This window comes from Dermacentor variabilis, chromosome 2, assembly GCF_050947875.1.
Source record: "Dermacentor variabilis isolate Ectoservices chromosome 2, ASM5094787v1, whole genome shotgun sequence".
Lineage (NCBI taxonomy): Eukaryota > Metazoa > Arthropoda > Arachnida > Ixodida > Ixodidae > Dermacentor > Dermacentor variabilis.
In genome coordinates, this window is record NC_134569.1 from 257933032 (window position 1) to 257951819 (window position 18788).

The 18788-nt window shown below is 48.9% G+C and overlaps 1 protein-coding gene across 2 annotated transcripts in view; it reads right to left on the reverse strand.

The window, feature by feature from the left end:
• Positions 1-3408, reverse strand: part of LOC142573266 (protein alan shepard-like) — a 160870-nt gene extending 157462 nt beyond the window's left edge. For both annotated transcript variants that reach the window (XM_075682890.1, XM_075682889.1), the window contains exon 1: positions 3177-3408. In XM_075682890.1, the coding sequence (XP_075539005.1) occupies positions 3177-3266 (90 nt within the window). In that variant the 5' untranslated portion in view covers positions 3267-3408. The remainder of the gene's footprint in view (positions 1-3176) is intronic.
• Positions 3409-18788: the final 15380 nt, after the last annotated feature.

Genomic DNA, 18788 nt, shown 5'->3' on the forward strand with positions numbered 1-18788 from the left:
ACTTATAGGCTGCAAAGTACGGTATGCAAGTGCGTTTGCACTTTCTGCCCATCAAAATCTCATGACCAGAAATATTTGAATACATCTTATTCCTACCCTTACCGCTCCTAGAGAGCAGTCATGATTTCGTGACATAGCTGTTCTGATCTCCGAAATCAGAACAGTGTGCTTGAGCAGGAGAAAGTGGGAACCTCGCAGGGCTCAACATGCTGGTGTGAATCTCTGACATGAACACTTTGCAAACGCTTTGCACACAAGGCTTCCAACAGGAGTGAGCACTCACACACTGCTTCACAGAGTGAGATGCACAATCTCCACCAGCTGTTACACAGGCTGCCATGAGATGAGTCACCGCTGGCCTTCCAAGTTGAAAGACACACAGTGACAAGACATGTGAATACAAGCTTTCACACAATGCACTTGGCGACAACCTGAGAATTAATTACAAGCTTTGCCTACAAAACTGCACTGCATTTGCCCTGTGTGACTCCATGAACCATGGCATCACATAAATGAAAAATGCAATGGACTGGTGCATCTACACCGCTGCGCTTTCTTCTTGCTTACATTTTGGCCTATGTTAAAGTATCAGTTGTACTGAAGACTTGAATACCAGCGTCATGCTGACGACGCAATGAATACCCTGGTGCCACCATACGCTGACGTCAACGGCGTGAAACGCGGGTGATGACGCTGTGACGATTCGATCGAACGATGCTGACTCCAAGCGAAGACATGTTTCTTTTTATTTGGACACTGCACTATTGGGTTGTGACAGACTACAGACGCCTGTTTCGGCTTCAAAAACAAGCTCACAAATTTTACTCTGGAGGCAGCAGACAGAGGGAAGCCAATTTAGGAAGCTCTAATTTTACATACATTTATGTGCAATTATTCTGCTCAAGCAATAATGGAGGCAGAGATTCACCAGTAATGTTACAGTTAGGCAAAACAGCCCAGAATTAGCGTATGTGACATCATGCTGCTTGCCACCCCATGACATTCAAATCGTCAAATCTACACTTTCTATTCAGCAATGAACACACATGCTCCAACCTGAGTTAACATGGGCCCTACTGGATGCCTTCCCATCACGCACACCTGCAGTCACCGTGTTATATTGCACGACATAAAAAAAAAAGACAATAAATGTATACCGACAACAAGGTTTATCGAGCATCAAAGCACGTACTGAACTTGCTGCATGTGATCCCGCATGTGCTACTGATACAAACCACCAATGACATTGTGCAATTAATATCACGCAGTCACTGCTATCAGCAACAAAGCTGCAAGTGTACATTTTGGGCCTTCACTGTACATGCACCAAAGTGGAAGACAGCTTTCCTGGAATGCCTGATCACCTTGGAACGACTTTCCTTTTGGGGTCAGCAACGCCACCAGAACTGTGGGCTACAGTGCTCACACGAAACTTGGCGGCAGTGCCGCAAAGTGTTGTTCCCCGCATCCCTTTTTCATAAACTGACACCTCTCTGCCTTCCTCCAACAAGTTCTTTCTTGCCGGTGACATCGAGTGTGCCGAATGATGCAAATTCAAGCAATTTCGCCTATCACACAGATCTGTCATACATGAAAAATACTATAGCAAGCGACTGTATTCCGTCTCGGCGACAAGTGAGTGACAATGCTTAGCGTTTTAGAGCCATACCAACTACATTGACGCATTCCCGTAATAAGCCTTCACAAAGAAAATACAGCGAAACAAAGCGACTGCGTGCAAACTCGCACCTTTTCAGAACGACCAATCGCACACAGTTTTGTTTGCGCTTTTTTTTTTCAGCTATTCTGTACCGCTTAATAGGGCTTAATCGCTTTCTACAGCTAGAATACACGGGTTCCGCTGAGTGCTACTCAAGCAATGTCAGATTCACGTTTTCACATAAACAGTCGCATTTCTCATGATTCATTCAAAGTATGACTTTACGAGCCGAAAACCAAGCCGAGACGCCAACGCTAATCGCTCCGGTCTCGCGCAACACACGGCGATCGCCGCAGATACTGAAGCTACCCGAAGCGCAAAACGCCTTTAAGCGCAGTGTTGCCAGAACCAAGTACAGGCTATTCATTTCACATTGCTTCAGACGAGCACTCGAAGCGGAAAGTGAATCCCACACGGCGATACTAAGCCTTACGTAGTGCTGGAACTGCACACAGGTAAAAGCGGCATTTCAACAAGTGAACACACCAAAGCTGTAATACAGCAAACGCAAAACAAACAAAAAACAATGCCCGTTTTAGTCGGAGAGTTCTCGACGACGACGGTCGGCCGTAGCGCTGCCCGCGCGGGCTACCCGCCTTATAGAGGAGCTCGGTCTCAGCGTTTACCAGCTAACTCGTACTGACGAGTAAGTTCGTGCGACGCGCAGCAAAGACAATTTATCCTGCGTAATTTATTGGGGATTGAAATGCACATCGTTCCCGACGGCGGATTATTGGCGGCGAGTGTTGCGTGTAATCGGCAGAACGGCCTTCGACAGCTCTGACAAGCGACCGAAAAGGTCCCTCACGGTGCCCGGCAGCAAACAGTGCAAGCGAGATCTCTACGCTGACAAGTTGGTCACATGTCGTGCGGCCAAGGGGATTTTTCGAGTCGGACGAGGAAGACTTGTCTCCGTCATGGTATGGGGGGGAGGAAGGGGCGCCATCGCACCTACCGACGGCGCTTGACTCGGAAACGATCGTGTCAACAGCCCTGCCCGGGTTTGCCCGTTTTTGGTTTTTTTTTTTTGTTTTTTTTAGTCCCCCCCCCCCCCCCCCCGTTGCGACTGCCCGATCACCCCCGGCCCCCTTCCCGCCCGGCGGAGTCGATGCGCGTTTGCTGATCGGTCGCTGAAAGAAAATAAATTAGCTAAGAAGCTAATTTCCGCCCGCACCGTGGACATTCTCGGGTGCCACTTGAAAGCTTTGTGTCAAAGCCTCACGCAATCTTTCCTCCGTGGAGGTGGGGAAGGAGGCGGCATGGAGTAGGGAAAAAAAAAAAATTCGAGAGTGGCGGTGAGCCCGAACTCAGGAGTTCACTGGCCAGCGGCGCCGGAAAGCGATAAAGAGCGGCCGTCGGCGCCCGATGGCCGCGCGCGCACGGCGATCGCGCCGCGAGCGAGCGCCGCTGACAGGGGAGCCCGTGACAGGCAGCCCCTCCCCGGACCCCGGGTCACCTTTCGCGGGTTGGCGGCGTAGACGGGCCTCCGGCCGGCAGGGTCCCGGTAGGCAGCCGCCTGTTTGCCGGCCTGGAAAGACGGCTGCATCCTCCGCGGGCGCTCGGGTCCTTTTCAGCGCCGTAATCCACAGCAGGCCATGGCACGCGCGCACTCCCCACCACGTCCACAACCGCTTCCTTCTCTCGCGGCTGCTGCTGCTGCTGCTGCGGGGACGGTTTGGCCGCGGCGCTAGGTATAAGGGCGCGGCGCAAAGGATAAGGCCCGCTTGAGACGCCAGGGGATGCTAGCGGAAAAGCTGCTGCCGGCCGCCCAGACGTCACGTGGCCCCACTCATCTTTCCCCCACCTCTCTTCGAGGAATGCCGCCGCAGGAGCAGAATGTGCGAGGGTAGGGCCATCTAATGAATGCTGCGCAAAATATGCGTCCTCCGAGACTCAAAGCCGCTGCCGCTGCCGCTTCAAGTGGCCCCGATAGTTTTGGCACCAAACTCGTGATACACCATGGCACTTTACTTCACTAATTCATTTGCCCATAGTTTCATTATGTGCACTCTCTCACATGTCACTCATATGTGAGCAAAATTTGGGTTACGAAGTTGTGCTAGTGGTTCTACAGAAGATTCATATAATGATAAACTTTATAACTACACTTAACTGATCATACCAAACTACAAAGATATCTTGTTCGAGAACTTAAATAATAACCATTCTATTATTAATGCCTTTTCTTTTTGAATCAATCAATTTATTATTTGAAAATACATTTGTTAAAGACAGCATTCAACTAATTGTAAGCACATTGCGAATGTCGACCAAGATGGAAAATGTAAATATTGTTACTATTGTCATATATTAATATTGTTACGGAAGAATGAACGAAGAGAGGAAGTAGAACATCGCGAGACGCTGGCTTCTGCGGGTTATTGGTGGTCAGCCATCTTAACTACTCAGACTCATTTTGTATATATATTGTAAATATAATCTTCTATACTCCCAACATCCCTGTAACATATTGGCGAGAGGTGCGTGGTACCACGGCTGGAAACAAGAGCTCCGCAGTGGACGTCGCATCAGCGTTCGCACCATGAATGACGGTGAGCACTCAGAATCAACGTCGTTGCCGCCTCCTACGTCACCGTATGCTACGTCGCTGTCACCTTCCGTTGTCGTTGTGCAACCCAAGGATCCTGGAACTTTCTGCGGGACCGATGGCGCCGGCGTTGAAGAGTGGGTGGCCATGTACGAACGTGTGAGTGGAATCAACAGAGAGGACCCTACGCTTATGCTAGCTAACCTGTTCTGCCTAAGAGGCACGGCAAATGTATGGTACGAAAACCGCGAAGAGGTGCTAACCATCTGGGACCAATGCAAAGAGAAGTTGACAGAGTTGTTTGGCAAACCAGCCGGCCGTAAAATTGCCGCAAAGCAGGAACTGGCCTCCCGTGCACAATCCCCCACGCATACCTGTCTCGTACATCCAGGACGTGCTGGCACTTTGTCGTAAGGCCGATCACGACATGACAGAAGCTGAGAAGGTCGGGCACGTGCTTAAGGGAATTGCTGACGACGCGTTTAATGTGCTCATGTGCAAAAGCTGATCTACAGTTGATGCTATCATTAAAGAGTGCCGACAATTCGAGTAGGCCAAAAGCCGACGCGTCTTGCAACCATTCGCCAGACTTGCCAATACTGCCGCAACGTCGATGTGTGATCAACCCGCACAGCAGCATGCGCCGCCATCAGAGGACGTGGTGCGAATAGTTAGACGTGAACTGGATGCGATGGCGCCCGCAGCTTTCGGTTCGCGTAGACCTGATGCTACGACATTTTCAGTTCCTCTCGTACAAGCCATCGTTCGCCAGGAACTTGAAAACATTGGTTTACGCTCTGTGTGTGCTGTCGCCCATCCCAGAGCTAACGAACGCCCTTCTACTATTTTCGCTCCACCCCGACGCTTCTCTCCGCGTTATGGCAAGCCGACTGAGTGGAGAACCGCGGACGACCAGCCGATATGCTTCACCTGTCGCCGCATTGGTCATGTCGCCAGATACCAGCTGTCGAAACTCGTGGCCCTCAACACCTGGCACGCAGACTAACCTGAGCCGTTTTAATGGAAATGCCCGCAATGTTTCGCCCACCGCCGAGTCTAACAGCGACGACAACTCAGCTAGAAACACGTGGTACACTCGCTCACCATAGCCGCGCGGACACCAGTCTCGTCATCGCAAACACGTCGCCCATCTTCCCGTTCGCTGCAGCCACGTCGCCTTTCGTCCCCTGTGGCTTTTGGCCGCACCCTTTCGGAAAACTAAAATGCAGCCATCGGAGGTTGTGCTGCATTGCCTACTACCGCAGCAAATCCTCTGTGCCCACACGGAGAAGCGTAATTGACGTTAAAATAGACGGTTTACCTGTCCAAGCACTCGTCGACACTGGAGCTCACGTATCTGTGATGAGTACTATAGCCTACGTAGACGGTTAAAGAAGGTCCTCACCCTAGCAGCTGCCCGAGTGCTTCGCGTGGCCGACGGCGGCGTGCTGGTTGTTCTTGGAATGTGTACTGCGCGTTTAATTATTGCCGGCCGCCCTACTTCTGTTCTCTTTGCTGTGATCGACAACTGCTCTCACGATGTTATCCTTGGATTGGACTTTTTATCCACTTATTCCGCTCTCATCGACTGAGTGACCGGCGTTCTTCAGTTGGAACTGCCGCAACTCGCCGATGCTCCGAGCACCGCCCCACCGCACTTGTGCTCGCTTCACGATGTGCGTCTGTCACCCGAGGCAGTTACTTACGTCACTTTGACCGCCCAGCCACAGGTTCCTGATGGTAAATAGTGCTTCGCCCCATATCGACGTGCTTTTGAACCGAAACGTTGCTGTTCCGCATACGTTGGTCACGGTTACTAACAACGACGCTGTTCTACCACTTCCGAATTTCAGCCTGTGCCCTAAAGTGATTCCGGCCGGCATCTTAATTCTTGGCCAGCGTTTCTAGCGGTTCCGAATTTGACATTCAGAGTCTGAATGCCGAGAGTGGCTTATTAGCGTCAATTGCCGCTCACAGCTCTGGTTCTTTAACGAATGACTTCGCGAAAATGATTGCACCTGACCTCACCTCTGCACAGGCCACGTACATACGTCACCTGCTTGAATCGTACAGTGACAACTTTGATTTGGGTGACAGGCTTTTAGGCCAAACATCTGTCGTTCACCACCGTGTAAACACTGGAGACACGAATCCTATTCGTCGGCGTGTCTATCGGATATCGGATGCTGAACGTCGAGTCATCATATCAGAAGTGGACAAAATGCTCCGCAAATGGGTCATCGAGCCATCAGCCAGCCCCTGGGCTTCGCCTGTCGTCCTTGTGAAAAAGAAAGATGGTACCTGGCGTTTTCGCGTCGATTATCGCCACTTCAACAAGATCACGCGCAAAGACATTTACCCACTACCACGCATCGATGACGCATTGGACTGCTTGCACGGAGCTAAATACTTCTCGTCCATCGATCTTCGATCCGGCTACTGGCAGATTTCAGTTGATGAAATGGACCACGAGAAGATGGCCTTCATCACGGCGGATGGCTTATATCAGTACAAAGTCATGCCCTTTGGCCTATGCAATGCTCCTGCGACATTTGAACGTACGATGGACTCTCTTCTACGAGGCTACAAATGTACCACCTGTCTTTGTTACCTTGACGACGTTATTGTTTTTTCTCCCACGTTCGGCAGCCACCCTATTCGACTCGCTGCAATTCTTGCGGTCTTCCGAAAAGCCGGCCTTCAACTGAACTCCGCGAAGTGTCAATTCGGGCGCCGTCAGATTAGTGTTGGGACACCTCGTTGACGCATCCGGTGTCCAACCAGATCCGGAAAAAATTTGCGCCGTACGCAGTTTCCCTGTGCCACGTAATGCTTCTGACGTGCGCTGCTTCGTCGGCCTGTGTTCTTTCGCCGTTTCGTCAAAAACTTCGCCGACGTTGCTCGGCCTTTGACAGATCTTCTAAAGAAGAACACGCCATTCTCATGGGGCCCGGAGCAGGCTCACACGTTCGCCGCTCTCATCGGGTTTCTGACCAGCCCTCCCATACTTGCCCACTTTGATCCATCTGCACCGACCGAAGTCCACACTGACGCAAGCGGCCACGGCATCGGCGTTGTTCTCGCCCAACAGCCGAATGGTATTGAGTGCGTGATAGCTTACGCCAGCCGTCTGCTGTCACCTGCCGAGAGAAATTACTCCATCACCGAGCGGGAGTGCTTGGCTTTAGTTTGGGCTGTCGCAAAGTTCCGGCCATATTTGTACGGCCGCACGTTTTCGGTCGTTACAGACCTTCACGCCCTCTGCTGGCTGTCTTTCCTCCGGGATCCCGCAGGACGGCTTGGTCGTTGGGCTTTGCGGCTCCAGGAATTTTCATTTGTTGTCGACTATAAGTCTGGACGTCTGCACAAGGACGCTGACTGCTTCTCGCGTCATCGCGTTGATCCCCCTGATCCTGTTGCGCATGATCCGTTGACCAGCGTGATGGCTTTGACTGACATGACCGACATGCGCGCTGAACAAGGCGACGCATCCTTACAGTTCATCATCGCCGGAGTGCAATCTGCCAGCACCGACGGCACGTGCGGCATGTTTGTGCTGCGCGACGGCATCCTGTACCGCCGCAACATCAACCCTGACGGCCCCGAGTTGCTCCTTGTCCTTCCTCGTCATCTGCGATCCGTCGTTCTCGAACAACTTCACGATGCACCGACGGCGGGACACCTTGGAGTTTTGCGTACATACGACCGCGTATTAAGCCGGCTCTTCTGGCCGGGCCTCTACCGCTCTGTGCGTCGTTATGTCGCAACTTGCGAATTGTGTCAGCGCCGGAAGAAACCTCCCCTGCCACCTGTCGGACGACCCCATCCAATTGAAGTTCCCTCTGAACCGTTTTTTCGTGTAGGCCTTGACCTGCTTGGTCCTTTTTCGACGACGACTAGAGGGAATAAGTGGACCGCCGTCGCTACTGATTACGCGACACGCTACGCGATAACAAAGGCGTTGCCGACTAGTTGCGCAACAGACGTCGCCGATTTTCTCCTTCACGACGTCATTCTCCAGCACGGTGCACCTCGACAGTTACAGACCACGGCCGCTCGTTCTTGTCTCGAGTCGTGGACGACCTCCTCCGCTCTTATGCCACTGAGCAAAAGCTGTCCACCGCCTACCACCCACAAACGAACGGTCTTACGGAACGTCGCAACCGAACACTCACAGAGATGCTGTCAATGCATGTTTCCAACGAACACCGCGACCGGGACGCCACGCTGGCCTACGTGACATTCGCGCATAACTCGTCCCGACGTGACACCGCAGGATATTCACCCTTTGATCTTTTGTATGGTCGCGACCCCACATTGCCCTTTGACACCACCCTACCTTCTGTGCCCCTCGTTGCCACTGAGGACGCTCGAGGAGTCATCGATCGCGCTCACGTGGTGCGTCAAATCGCCCGATCTCGCTTATTAGCCTCGCAGCTTCTGCAAGAAGAGCGTTACGAGCGGTGCCATCGCGATGTTCAGTTCGCCCCAGGTGCTTCGGTGCTGCTATGGTCACCATGTCGTCGGGTCGGCCTATCCCAGAAGCTTCTCTCTCGCTACACAGGGCCTTATGGAGTCCTACATCAAGTTAACGACGTCAATTACGAGATCGCGCCGTTACAGTTTGATCCATCCTCAAGTCCGCCACCTGTTGACGTCGTGCACGTTTCGCGGCTGAAGCCATACTTCGCTCGCAGTTCTTCGCCTACCGTGCGCCCAGACGGCGCTTCACCACCCGGGGGGTCCTGTAACGGAAGGATGAACGACGAGAGGAAGAAGACAGCGAGACGCTGGCTGCTGCGGGTTGTTGGTGGTCAGCCATCTTAGCTACTCAGACTCATCTCGTATATATATTGTAAATATAATCTTCTATACTCCCAACATCCCCGTAACAATATAATTAGAATATGCCAGCGTCGCGGCAATTGATAACCGTGACGTACGTTGTTAAAGCCGCAGGTGTAGATGCAGACAAGCTGTCCTAGACTTTGCGGCCGCTGCGAAGCAGCTCCGTGGCGAGCACGGGGAGCGCCAATGGTCGACGGCCGAGGTTGATAAGGCCACCTCCTCCAAGGTTTCGTCACTCAACCAAAACGGTACGCGAACGATGGATTGTATACTAAAGACTATATAGAAAGTATACATTCGCAAAAACAACTGCAGCGCTGGCCAGTTGTTGCCTCACAACATGGCTCGCACCCGCGAGGGGAATTGGCCACACTGCCAGCTCGAGGCTCAGAAGCAGTTCGTCTTTGTGGGGGTGCCCACGTGCATCTTCCAATTACAGAAACACTCAGTATGCATGTAGCGTCACGTATAACAAAGCTTGAACCAATGGTTTACTATTCCAACATCACATGTATGTATAATCTACACATTATATTTACAAGTTTAAAACAGCCGCCTGAAAAAAAATTTAAAAACTAAATGACATGCGAGGTGTATTTACGACCCCTTACAGGTACCAAATTTATACATAGAGAAATCAATTACGTGTTACTGAAAAGAAAAGAAAAATTTTAAAAAGTGCATTTGTTGTCAAAGTATTATTGCAGTACATGAAGGGACCCTAGCTTATACTACATTATATTATATTGGCCCTTACAGCCACACAGCATTTTCTCATTTTTATACATTTTTCTTTCGGATACAACTCCAAGCAGATCATTGCCCGTTTCACATGCATTACGATCGCCCAGAGAGTTTCCATTGAGATCAAGCTATTGGGACAAACTGGCATTTAGTTCCTGTTACAAGGCAAATATGCATGACCTTATAGTCTGCTACTGCAACTTACAATAAGGCCAGAAAGCTGTGTCGTAACTGACCGCGAGCCTGGTAGGGGCGTAGCCAGGGGGAGGGGGGGCTTATGGGGCTTCAGCCCCCCCCCTCGCAAAATTTTTTTTCGTGCTCTCCATGCACCGCCGATTAAAGCAACCCCCGGCGCCGGAAATCATTCTGGATTTTGCCTAGAATGTCTTTTTCATGCTCTAAAATACATTTTACCGCGAACATTGCGAACTCGGGCAGGATTTCGTGGCAATTCCCATGTACCGGGAGTCACATAACGCCAATTAGCCCCATACGAGCACAAAGTTTCAAGGGCGTTTTGATGACAAACGGGCTCGCCGCGGCATCTCGCGGAGGCCGCGGAATCTACAGAGCGCATGGATATCAATTCAGAAAATTTATGGGTATAAATAAACTTTGAAGTGAAAGGTGCGTTGACATTTCCAAAGTTGTGCTTTAGGTTTTCAATTTAGGAACTTTGTGGGTTTGATGTAGTTATAAACATTTGACGCCAAAGGTGTATTGACTATCTAAAGTCCTACGTCGGAACATACAACGAGACAAGCCAAATCAACACACTATTAGACAAGTTGACAAAGCACGCAGCGAGGTCCGATGAGGCGAAGCGTTGTGGTGGTTCGTTTGTGCCGTCATGTCAGATAAAAAAATATCAATTTTTTTTTCACCTAAGAAAAAGCATTAATGTCAAGACACTAAAGCCAGCCAAGGTAACTACGTTCTTACTTAATTTTTCTACTTTGACTTTTATTCGCGAGGACACATTGTGCGTCTTCAGTTTCTTTTTTGTTCTCGCTCCCCTATAACCGCGGGCTGCCAGAGCGCATGCGTTTTTCTCGTGTTGCCTCGACCACCTCGCGGCGCACTTCGGTGCGCGTTCGGTTCGCTCTGGCCGAGTGGATGTTTGCCTGGCAAAGTATTGGACGCTTTCTGGCAAGCAGACGAGAAAACGAAACAATGATCACTTGCCGCCATCACTGTGGGGACTCAGCGGATTGCACCGCGTTCGCTTGAGCGCAACCTCTCCAGAAAGTCTTGTCCCGCCGGCGTAGGATACCGATCAGTATGCGTATGGTTCTTGGTGGACCAAGTGTCTCACGTTTTTTTTCGATATTTCATCGGTAGCCACATTAGGTGCGTAATATAGGTATTCGATTGTGGCCCACATATTTTCGTTTACGTATTTTCATTTCGGCGCCCCCGCCCGACAAAAGGAAAAAGAAAAGATAGATTGTTCTGGCGCAGCGAATTGTCGCATGGTGAAAGTTCGATTTTGTTACTTCTTTCTTTGCGGAAAGTAATGGGTCATGGGATGCTTCAGTTATTATATACCCTTATTATATTTTTTGTGATAGCAATTATATGGATACTCCAGGCGCTTTTCTGCCGTCATCGTCACCCTCATGTTCCGTATAAAGACCAAGAGCGATAACAATGTTACCGAGCGCCGCATGCTGTATGTGCGAGTGAAAGCGCAAGGGGAGGGGGGGGGGGCTGGAATGGGTGAGCCGACGATGGTGACTGTCTTGTGTGCGCAAAGGAGAAAAGCGGAGAGCAAGCTAGCCGTCTTCCATCGAGACTTTTCACTGGCCGTTGCATACGTACATGAATGTAAACGTGGTTCTTGAATTACAGAGTTTCACTAACAGATTTGTCCACAACTTGTTCATTTCGTGGCCTTTACATTTTTCATATCAGCGGCATGCACTGCTTTGCTGGTTTCGAACTGAAATAGTTCTAAAGTTCGCGTGATATTTTCTCTACTTATTAAATAGACAAAAAAATCGAAGCATTAATATCAGTTATATTGTGCACAATTTTTGGCACATACGAGTATGTTCTTTTATGAAAAGTGACATATTCTACTTGTTTTGACAGTGCGTAGCGTTCTAGAATACGTTTGCAGCACCATTGGCAATGGTAATGCAATTATTATTCATGTATTTGATCCCTCGACAAATTATTTAAGAGGAATGTTTAGCTCGGGCCCAATTCCGACGCGGCCTATTCAAATACATGTAAAACAGAGAAACGCTTTTCTGAGATAACCTCTAGATCGCTTTTAATGAAATTTGTTGCATTTGAGAGAGAAAGTTAAATTCTAGTGTCTGTTGGAAGCGGAATTTCGATTTAGGGCCTGAATTTTGTTTAATATACTTCGGAAAATTCGAAAGTTCGAAAAGAATAGAAGCACGACGTTTACAATCTGATAGCTCTGCATCAAGAACAGATATCGCGGTTCTGGCAACGGCATCTATTATAACAGTCAAAGCGGACAAATTTGGTATGTCAATTTGTATCTTACGTGAATTGGTTACGATGTGTACAACGGTTCTGCAAAAGCCGTATTTCCATAATACTATTTTTTTATATTCATGCATAACATATCAATTTTTTCCGCTGTAGATTTGCTATTAGATGGAATTCACAGAATTGTGATATCATTTTTCATTGTTGAGTTACAGAGCTTTAAACTTGATTGTTTCGTTTTTTTGAAAATTTGCAATATTGGCGAATTTTTATTAAAAAATTGACATCCTAAATAAAAAATTCGAAACGAGCAGTCACTAGAATTTAAGTTTTTCTTAAATGTAACAAACATCGTCAAATTTGGTGCAGTGGTTGCGGAGAAAAACGAATTCCCCTTGTACATGTAATTAGATAGGAGCACCCGAGCTAAAGATTCCTCTTAAGGAGGATGCCGAGCTACAATGTGAGCCCCCCTCCCCCCCCCCCCCTCCCTCGAACGAAATTTCTGGCTACGCCACTGGAGCCTGGTACATATTTCTATTAGTCTATCAGATAAGCAGTACCAATGCACCACTAGAAATTACCTACAAACTAATGCGTATCCAATGCGAATTCCCCATTATAAACTGCCATGGGAGCCATAAATATAATGTACATCAAATACAAAATAGGCTAATGCCAATGTGATTCAATAAGACTGGTTGTTGAGCGAGTTGGTTCATACTGCGAGGACTGCGCGGAATTCAAGACAAGGACGCAGTGAGGGATGTCCCTCACTGTATACGACCTCGCCTTCATCGCAATACCAATACATATCGAAATTTCCGTGAGGGGATCGTCATCTATCAGGCTTTGTCTGCGGTCGTTGTCAGCGCAATCTGGAGCTCCTACATGCGCGCGCTGTTGCCCAGTCAGGAAGCGCTTCGGTCAATGAAGTCTGACGCAGCAAAAATTAAATTCCTCCTTCAGCTATGCCGCGGAAAATAGCTACGATTTGAATCATCCTAAGCCTGCTAATCCAACTTTGTCGTGCTGTTATTTAACCGCTATCAACATCAGCCTCTTTTGATGTCCACTGCAGGACGAAAGCGACATTCAGTTACCCCCGTCTTGCGCTAGCTGACTGCAACTTTCGCCTGCAAATTTCCTAATTTCATCACTCCGCATAATTTAATTCCTGCCGTCCTCGTGTGCGCTTCCCTTCCTTTGGGTACCCGTCCTGTAACTCTAATAGTCCACCGGTTATATACCCTACACATCACATCCCATTAGACTACGAATATCCTTTGGACATGTCGATTAAATCCGAACGTCCCGGTTAGGACGTCCAGTGCATAACAAGATGACATTAATTTCGGGACGTCCTGTTTAACACATCCTTCGGACATTCACAGGATTGATTTTTTGGGATGTAAACAAATTCCAAACTTTAATCCTATGGATGCCCGAAGGATGTTTTCAGCGAGATGTCCCCTACCGGACATATTTGGGACCAACACACACAATCCAACACGCACTACGTGACCCTATCGTGGAATGACCATATCGCAGAAGTTTCTTCCACGGCTGCCTTCAGGGCACGCTCTTCGAAAAAGACATGTCAGCCAGTAACATGAAGCTGCCACACTCAGGATCAAGCTTCCAATGAAGACGATAAGTGGAGAAGTTGCAATGAACGACCGAAACTGCACAAGCATATCGGGAGGAAACGTCGCACAGCGGTAGGCACCGGCTCAGCTGGGCATTGCCACCTACCACAAGGCGTAACCGAATCAATCGCTCAAGCGTGTCCTGCGCTCTTCGAACGTGTCGAGAAAGCCTAGTACTGCGACCCCTGCGCTAGAAGAGAGCAGTGACTGCCTACACCCAGTCGAATTGCCATTTTCTGTTGCACATAATTCTTGCGCTGATTTGCGCGTAGTCGGTCACATGACTTAACGCCGCCGTTTTATTGGATCTCTTCGCCCTTCTTGTGGTCATTTGTCCTGTTTGGTGCGCCTCGCGCTCAGACTGCGCGTTTTCTTTGGACGTGGTGGTTATGTCATGTTTTCATGAGTTCCAGCGTGAACGTTTGTCTGTTCCAGAAAACGTTTTCCTTGTGCGCTTTGGAGCTCCGTTTCCGCGGTACCTGTACATCTTACGCCTATCAAGAGGTAAGTGTCAGTTCCTGGAGTCAGTGTTTTTATATTAGCATCCCTGCAACCTTTTGGACTAAAGTATCGTCGTGTCTGCGCGTATATAATCGAATGCCAGGCGTAGTACGTCCCCATGGTTTGCGGCCACGGTAACACCATTCGGCGATTGACCATCCATTGTGATGCGTTTGGTCACATCGTACTGCTTTTCTGGAAACTTCCGAGCTTACTGTGTACTATAATTTTTCTGCGCAGCGCTAAGATGCGCCGAAAAAATAAAATTTTGAATACGAAACTTTAGAACCCCTAACTACCATGCAGTCCACAGAATGGGCCCGCAAGAGTTACCGTTGTGTCTTTCGTGAACAGTGGCGAATAATAATAAAATAATAATTCCCGACACGTACTTTCCGGTATAGCATCGCTTAAGTTTCGTTTGTGTTTTTTTTTTGTGTAACCGCGATTGCGATAGTAATTGCGCAACTGCGTAAGGTTGGAATAACTGAACTTTATATGCATTTGTATGACGGTAGGAGCACATGCTACGTATTATGGCCTGCCGCACTGCTGAATTTTACCGCATCTCTCTTTAGGGCTGGTATATTGCTCCTGCCAAACAGGGCTGTACACGATTCTTGGAATATCGAAACTCTTGGGAGACTTGTTAGACTTCTGCTTACTTACATGTGAACGGATGCTGGTGGTGACATCAAGTGAAGTTTACTCCTCAGCTGCACGTGACGACGTTGGTGCTGACTTCATTGCTCGTTCGCACATGGTCGTATTTTTTTAGTACGTACCAGTGAAAGTTTTTCTTGAAGTTGAATGTTTCTCTCACGGGCTCGTAATGGTAGCCGTGTTGCATAAACTTCGCATCTGTGCTGTTGGCGTTTTTGTTAGGGCAAACGCGATTACGAAAGTAATCGTAGAACTGCGTACATTTGGAACAACATAACTTTTGATGGCATTTATATCGTGATCGGAGACCTTGCTGCACGTGATGGCCGGTTGCGCTGCTGAATTTAACCAGGCGTGTCTTAAGGGCTTGTATTTGTTTTTGTCAACCAGTTTCGTGCACTTTGTCGGAATAACGAAACCTTTGCTTGACTTGTTAGACTTCTGCTTATTTACAGGCGAACGAGTGCATGCTAGCATGAAGTTAAGGTCTACTCCACGCCTTAGCTCTGTAACGCTCGAAACGCCTGCGTTGATTAGCATGTGGTAGCATGTTTTAATATGAAAGTTTGTTTGAGTTGCTACTTTCTGTCACGCGCTCGTAGTGAGTAACCAAGTCGTTTGAGCTTCGTCTGCCAGTGGCGTTTTGTTGGCCTAACCGTCGCGATAGCAATCGTAAAACTGCGTGAGGAGGGATTAAGTGAACTTGTTTTAAATAATTTATTTATTTATTTCAATACTCTGAATACCACGTAGGGCGTTACGGAGAAGAATGGGATTCTTATAAAACGTGGAAATCGTGGTATTGGAGATGATGGAACAGCTATAACGATCGGAGCACTTGATGCACGTGATGGTTAATTGGCCGGCCGCGCTATTGAATTTTACGACACTTGTCTTTACGGCTGCTATATCCGTGTCAAAAATTGCCGTGCAAGTTTTTCGGTATAACGAAACTTGGAGTGGTTTGCACGTGGTCGGATGCAGGTTATTATGATGGTAAGATCTAGCTTACGTCTTAGCTTCCTGTAATGATCGAAACGTTCACGCTACTTAGACTATTGCTCGTTCGCACGTGATCCTATTTTTTTAGTAATGGGGAACGTTTGTCTCCGTTGACCATAGGTCGCAGTGTGAGAGAATACTCAATCACACTCACTCTCCATAATTTTTCCAGGCCCCGCACTCACGTTCACGCTCACCTCCATTCACACTCACAAGCGCTCACTTCGCACTCAGTCGCACTCACCTCCACTTACAATACCACTGGCACTCACTCGCACTCTTCTCCACTCGCACTCACTGGCGCTCGCACTCATCTCCACTCACACTCACTGGCCCTCACTCGCATTAGCATTCACTTCCGCTCACACTCACTGGCACTCACTCGCATTCACAATCACTGGCACTCACATCCACTTCCACTCACTTCCACTCACAATCACTGGCACTCACTCGCACTAACCTGCGCTCACACTCTCTGTCACTCACTCACTGGCCCTTACTGGCACTCGCACTCACCTCCACTCACAATCACTGGCATTCGCACTAGCACTCACCTGCTCTCACAATCACTGGCACTCACTCACACTCGTACTGACCTCCGCTCACACTCACTGGCACTCACCCGCACTCGCCTCCACTCGCGCTCACGGTCCTCCCTCGCACTCACCTACACTCACACTTACTGGCACTCACTCGCACTCATCTCCGCTCACTAGCACTCCCTCGTACTCACCTCCACTCACACTCACTGGCACTCTCACTCACTTCCACTCACAATCGCTGGCACTCACCTTCGCTCACACTCACCTCCGCTCACACTCTGTCACTCACTCGCACTCGCCTCCACTCACTCACTGGCCCTCACTGGCACTCGCACTCACCTCAGCTCACACTCGCTGGCACTCACCTCCACTCACAATCACTGGCACTCACCTCCACTCACAATCACTGGCACTCACTCGCACTCACCTCCACTCACGACTCATTGGCACTCGCACTCACTGGCACTCACTCACACTGACATTCGAACTCATGTCCATTCACACTCACATCCACTCACAATCACTGTCACTCACTCGCAGTCACCTCCGTTTACTCACTCGCACTGGCCTCCACTCACACTCACTGGCACTCATTCGCACTCGCCTCCACTCACACTCCCACTCACTGGCACTCGCAGTAGCACTCACCTGCACTCACAATCACTTGCACTCACTCACACTCGTTTAGTGTTCGCGTAGACCAGCATGCGGTCTGATTGATTAGATTGGAGTGACACGGTGATACGCACTCCCCCCCCCCCCCCCCATCGCTCAAGCTCCCATACTTTATTCCAGGTTGCCAACCGAGTACTCACATTTGGGTAAATACTGTTAATAGACACTACATTACCCTCCTTGGGAAAATGAAATGAATGCGGACACAATGTGATTAGGGAAACCATAAACGGAAAACAGTTCACTGTTGAAAAGTCGTGAATGTCTCCTACGAACGGTCAGAATGTAAGGTTGCGAAATCAGAAAGATGGCGTAGAGGCTGTTTCTCTTTAGGTAGCGCTCTCTTGGATAACTCTGGTGCAATGCAGGTGGTGCAGGATCTGGCACTGAGGTGGGTAGAGGATATATGATGTCATCACAGTCAAATGATGTTTTGGCAGGTGCTTGTTTAAGGCCAGAGGCATCTTTGAAAAAACTTGAGTTGCGCGTTATCACTCTATTTCCTCTCGATGCCTTGATTTGTGATCCACGAACGCTGACAATGGTATGAGGGTCTGGATCATAGTACGAAGTGAACTTGTCGTGTCTGTCTTGCTTGCACAAGACTCGATCGACACAGAAGCGATGTGGTTGAGCGTGCCTTCGTGCATCAGCATGTTGTTTGTTGTATGCCCTTTTTCCGAGCACAGTTGTTTTCGACTTTGTTACGTCTTCCGTTTCCGAAGCAGCTTCAACATAGCAAGGCAGAAGATTTCTCATCGGCCTGCCAAACAGCAGTTCATACGGTGATCTTCCTGTAGTCAAGTATTTTGAAGACCTGTATGACATCAGAAAAGTGTCGAGCTCTACTTTCCAATCTGTGTTCTCAAGCTGACTAGTGTGAACATGCTTTTTAAATGTTCTCATGAACCACTCAGCTTCGCCATTAGCTTGAGGCCACAAAGGTGTGATCCGATGATGCCGAAGTCCTAATTCTTTTGCGAATGCAGCAAACTCTTTGCCTTGAAATGGTGGCCCATTGTCACTTTTTACCTGTGCAGGGATTCCAAACTAGCAAAACACTTGTCGCACATTGTTTGCACTTGTGGAGTGTATGACTTCTACCACTGGGTATAGGGAACACTGGGAACACCACCATAGCGTACTTTCAATCTGGGAAGGGATCACAAAAGTCGACTGATACTTCTTCCCCGGGACCACTGGGTAGTTCCGTCATGGCAAGTGGTTCTTGCTTTGCTTGGGGAACAGCTGCTTGACATGGTAGACAGCTTTTAATCAAAGTGTGCACGAGCTTATCCGTGCCTGGGAACCATACGTTTTCTCTTAACGTTTGTTTTGTTTTCACAATCCCTTGATAGCCCTTGTGGACAAGCAGCACTGCTTGTTCCTGCAGGGTAGCGGGAAGAAGTAGGCGTGTTCCTCGAAGGACG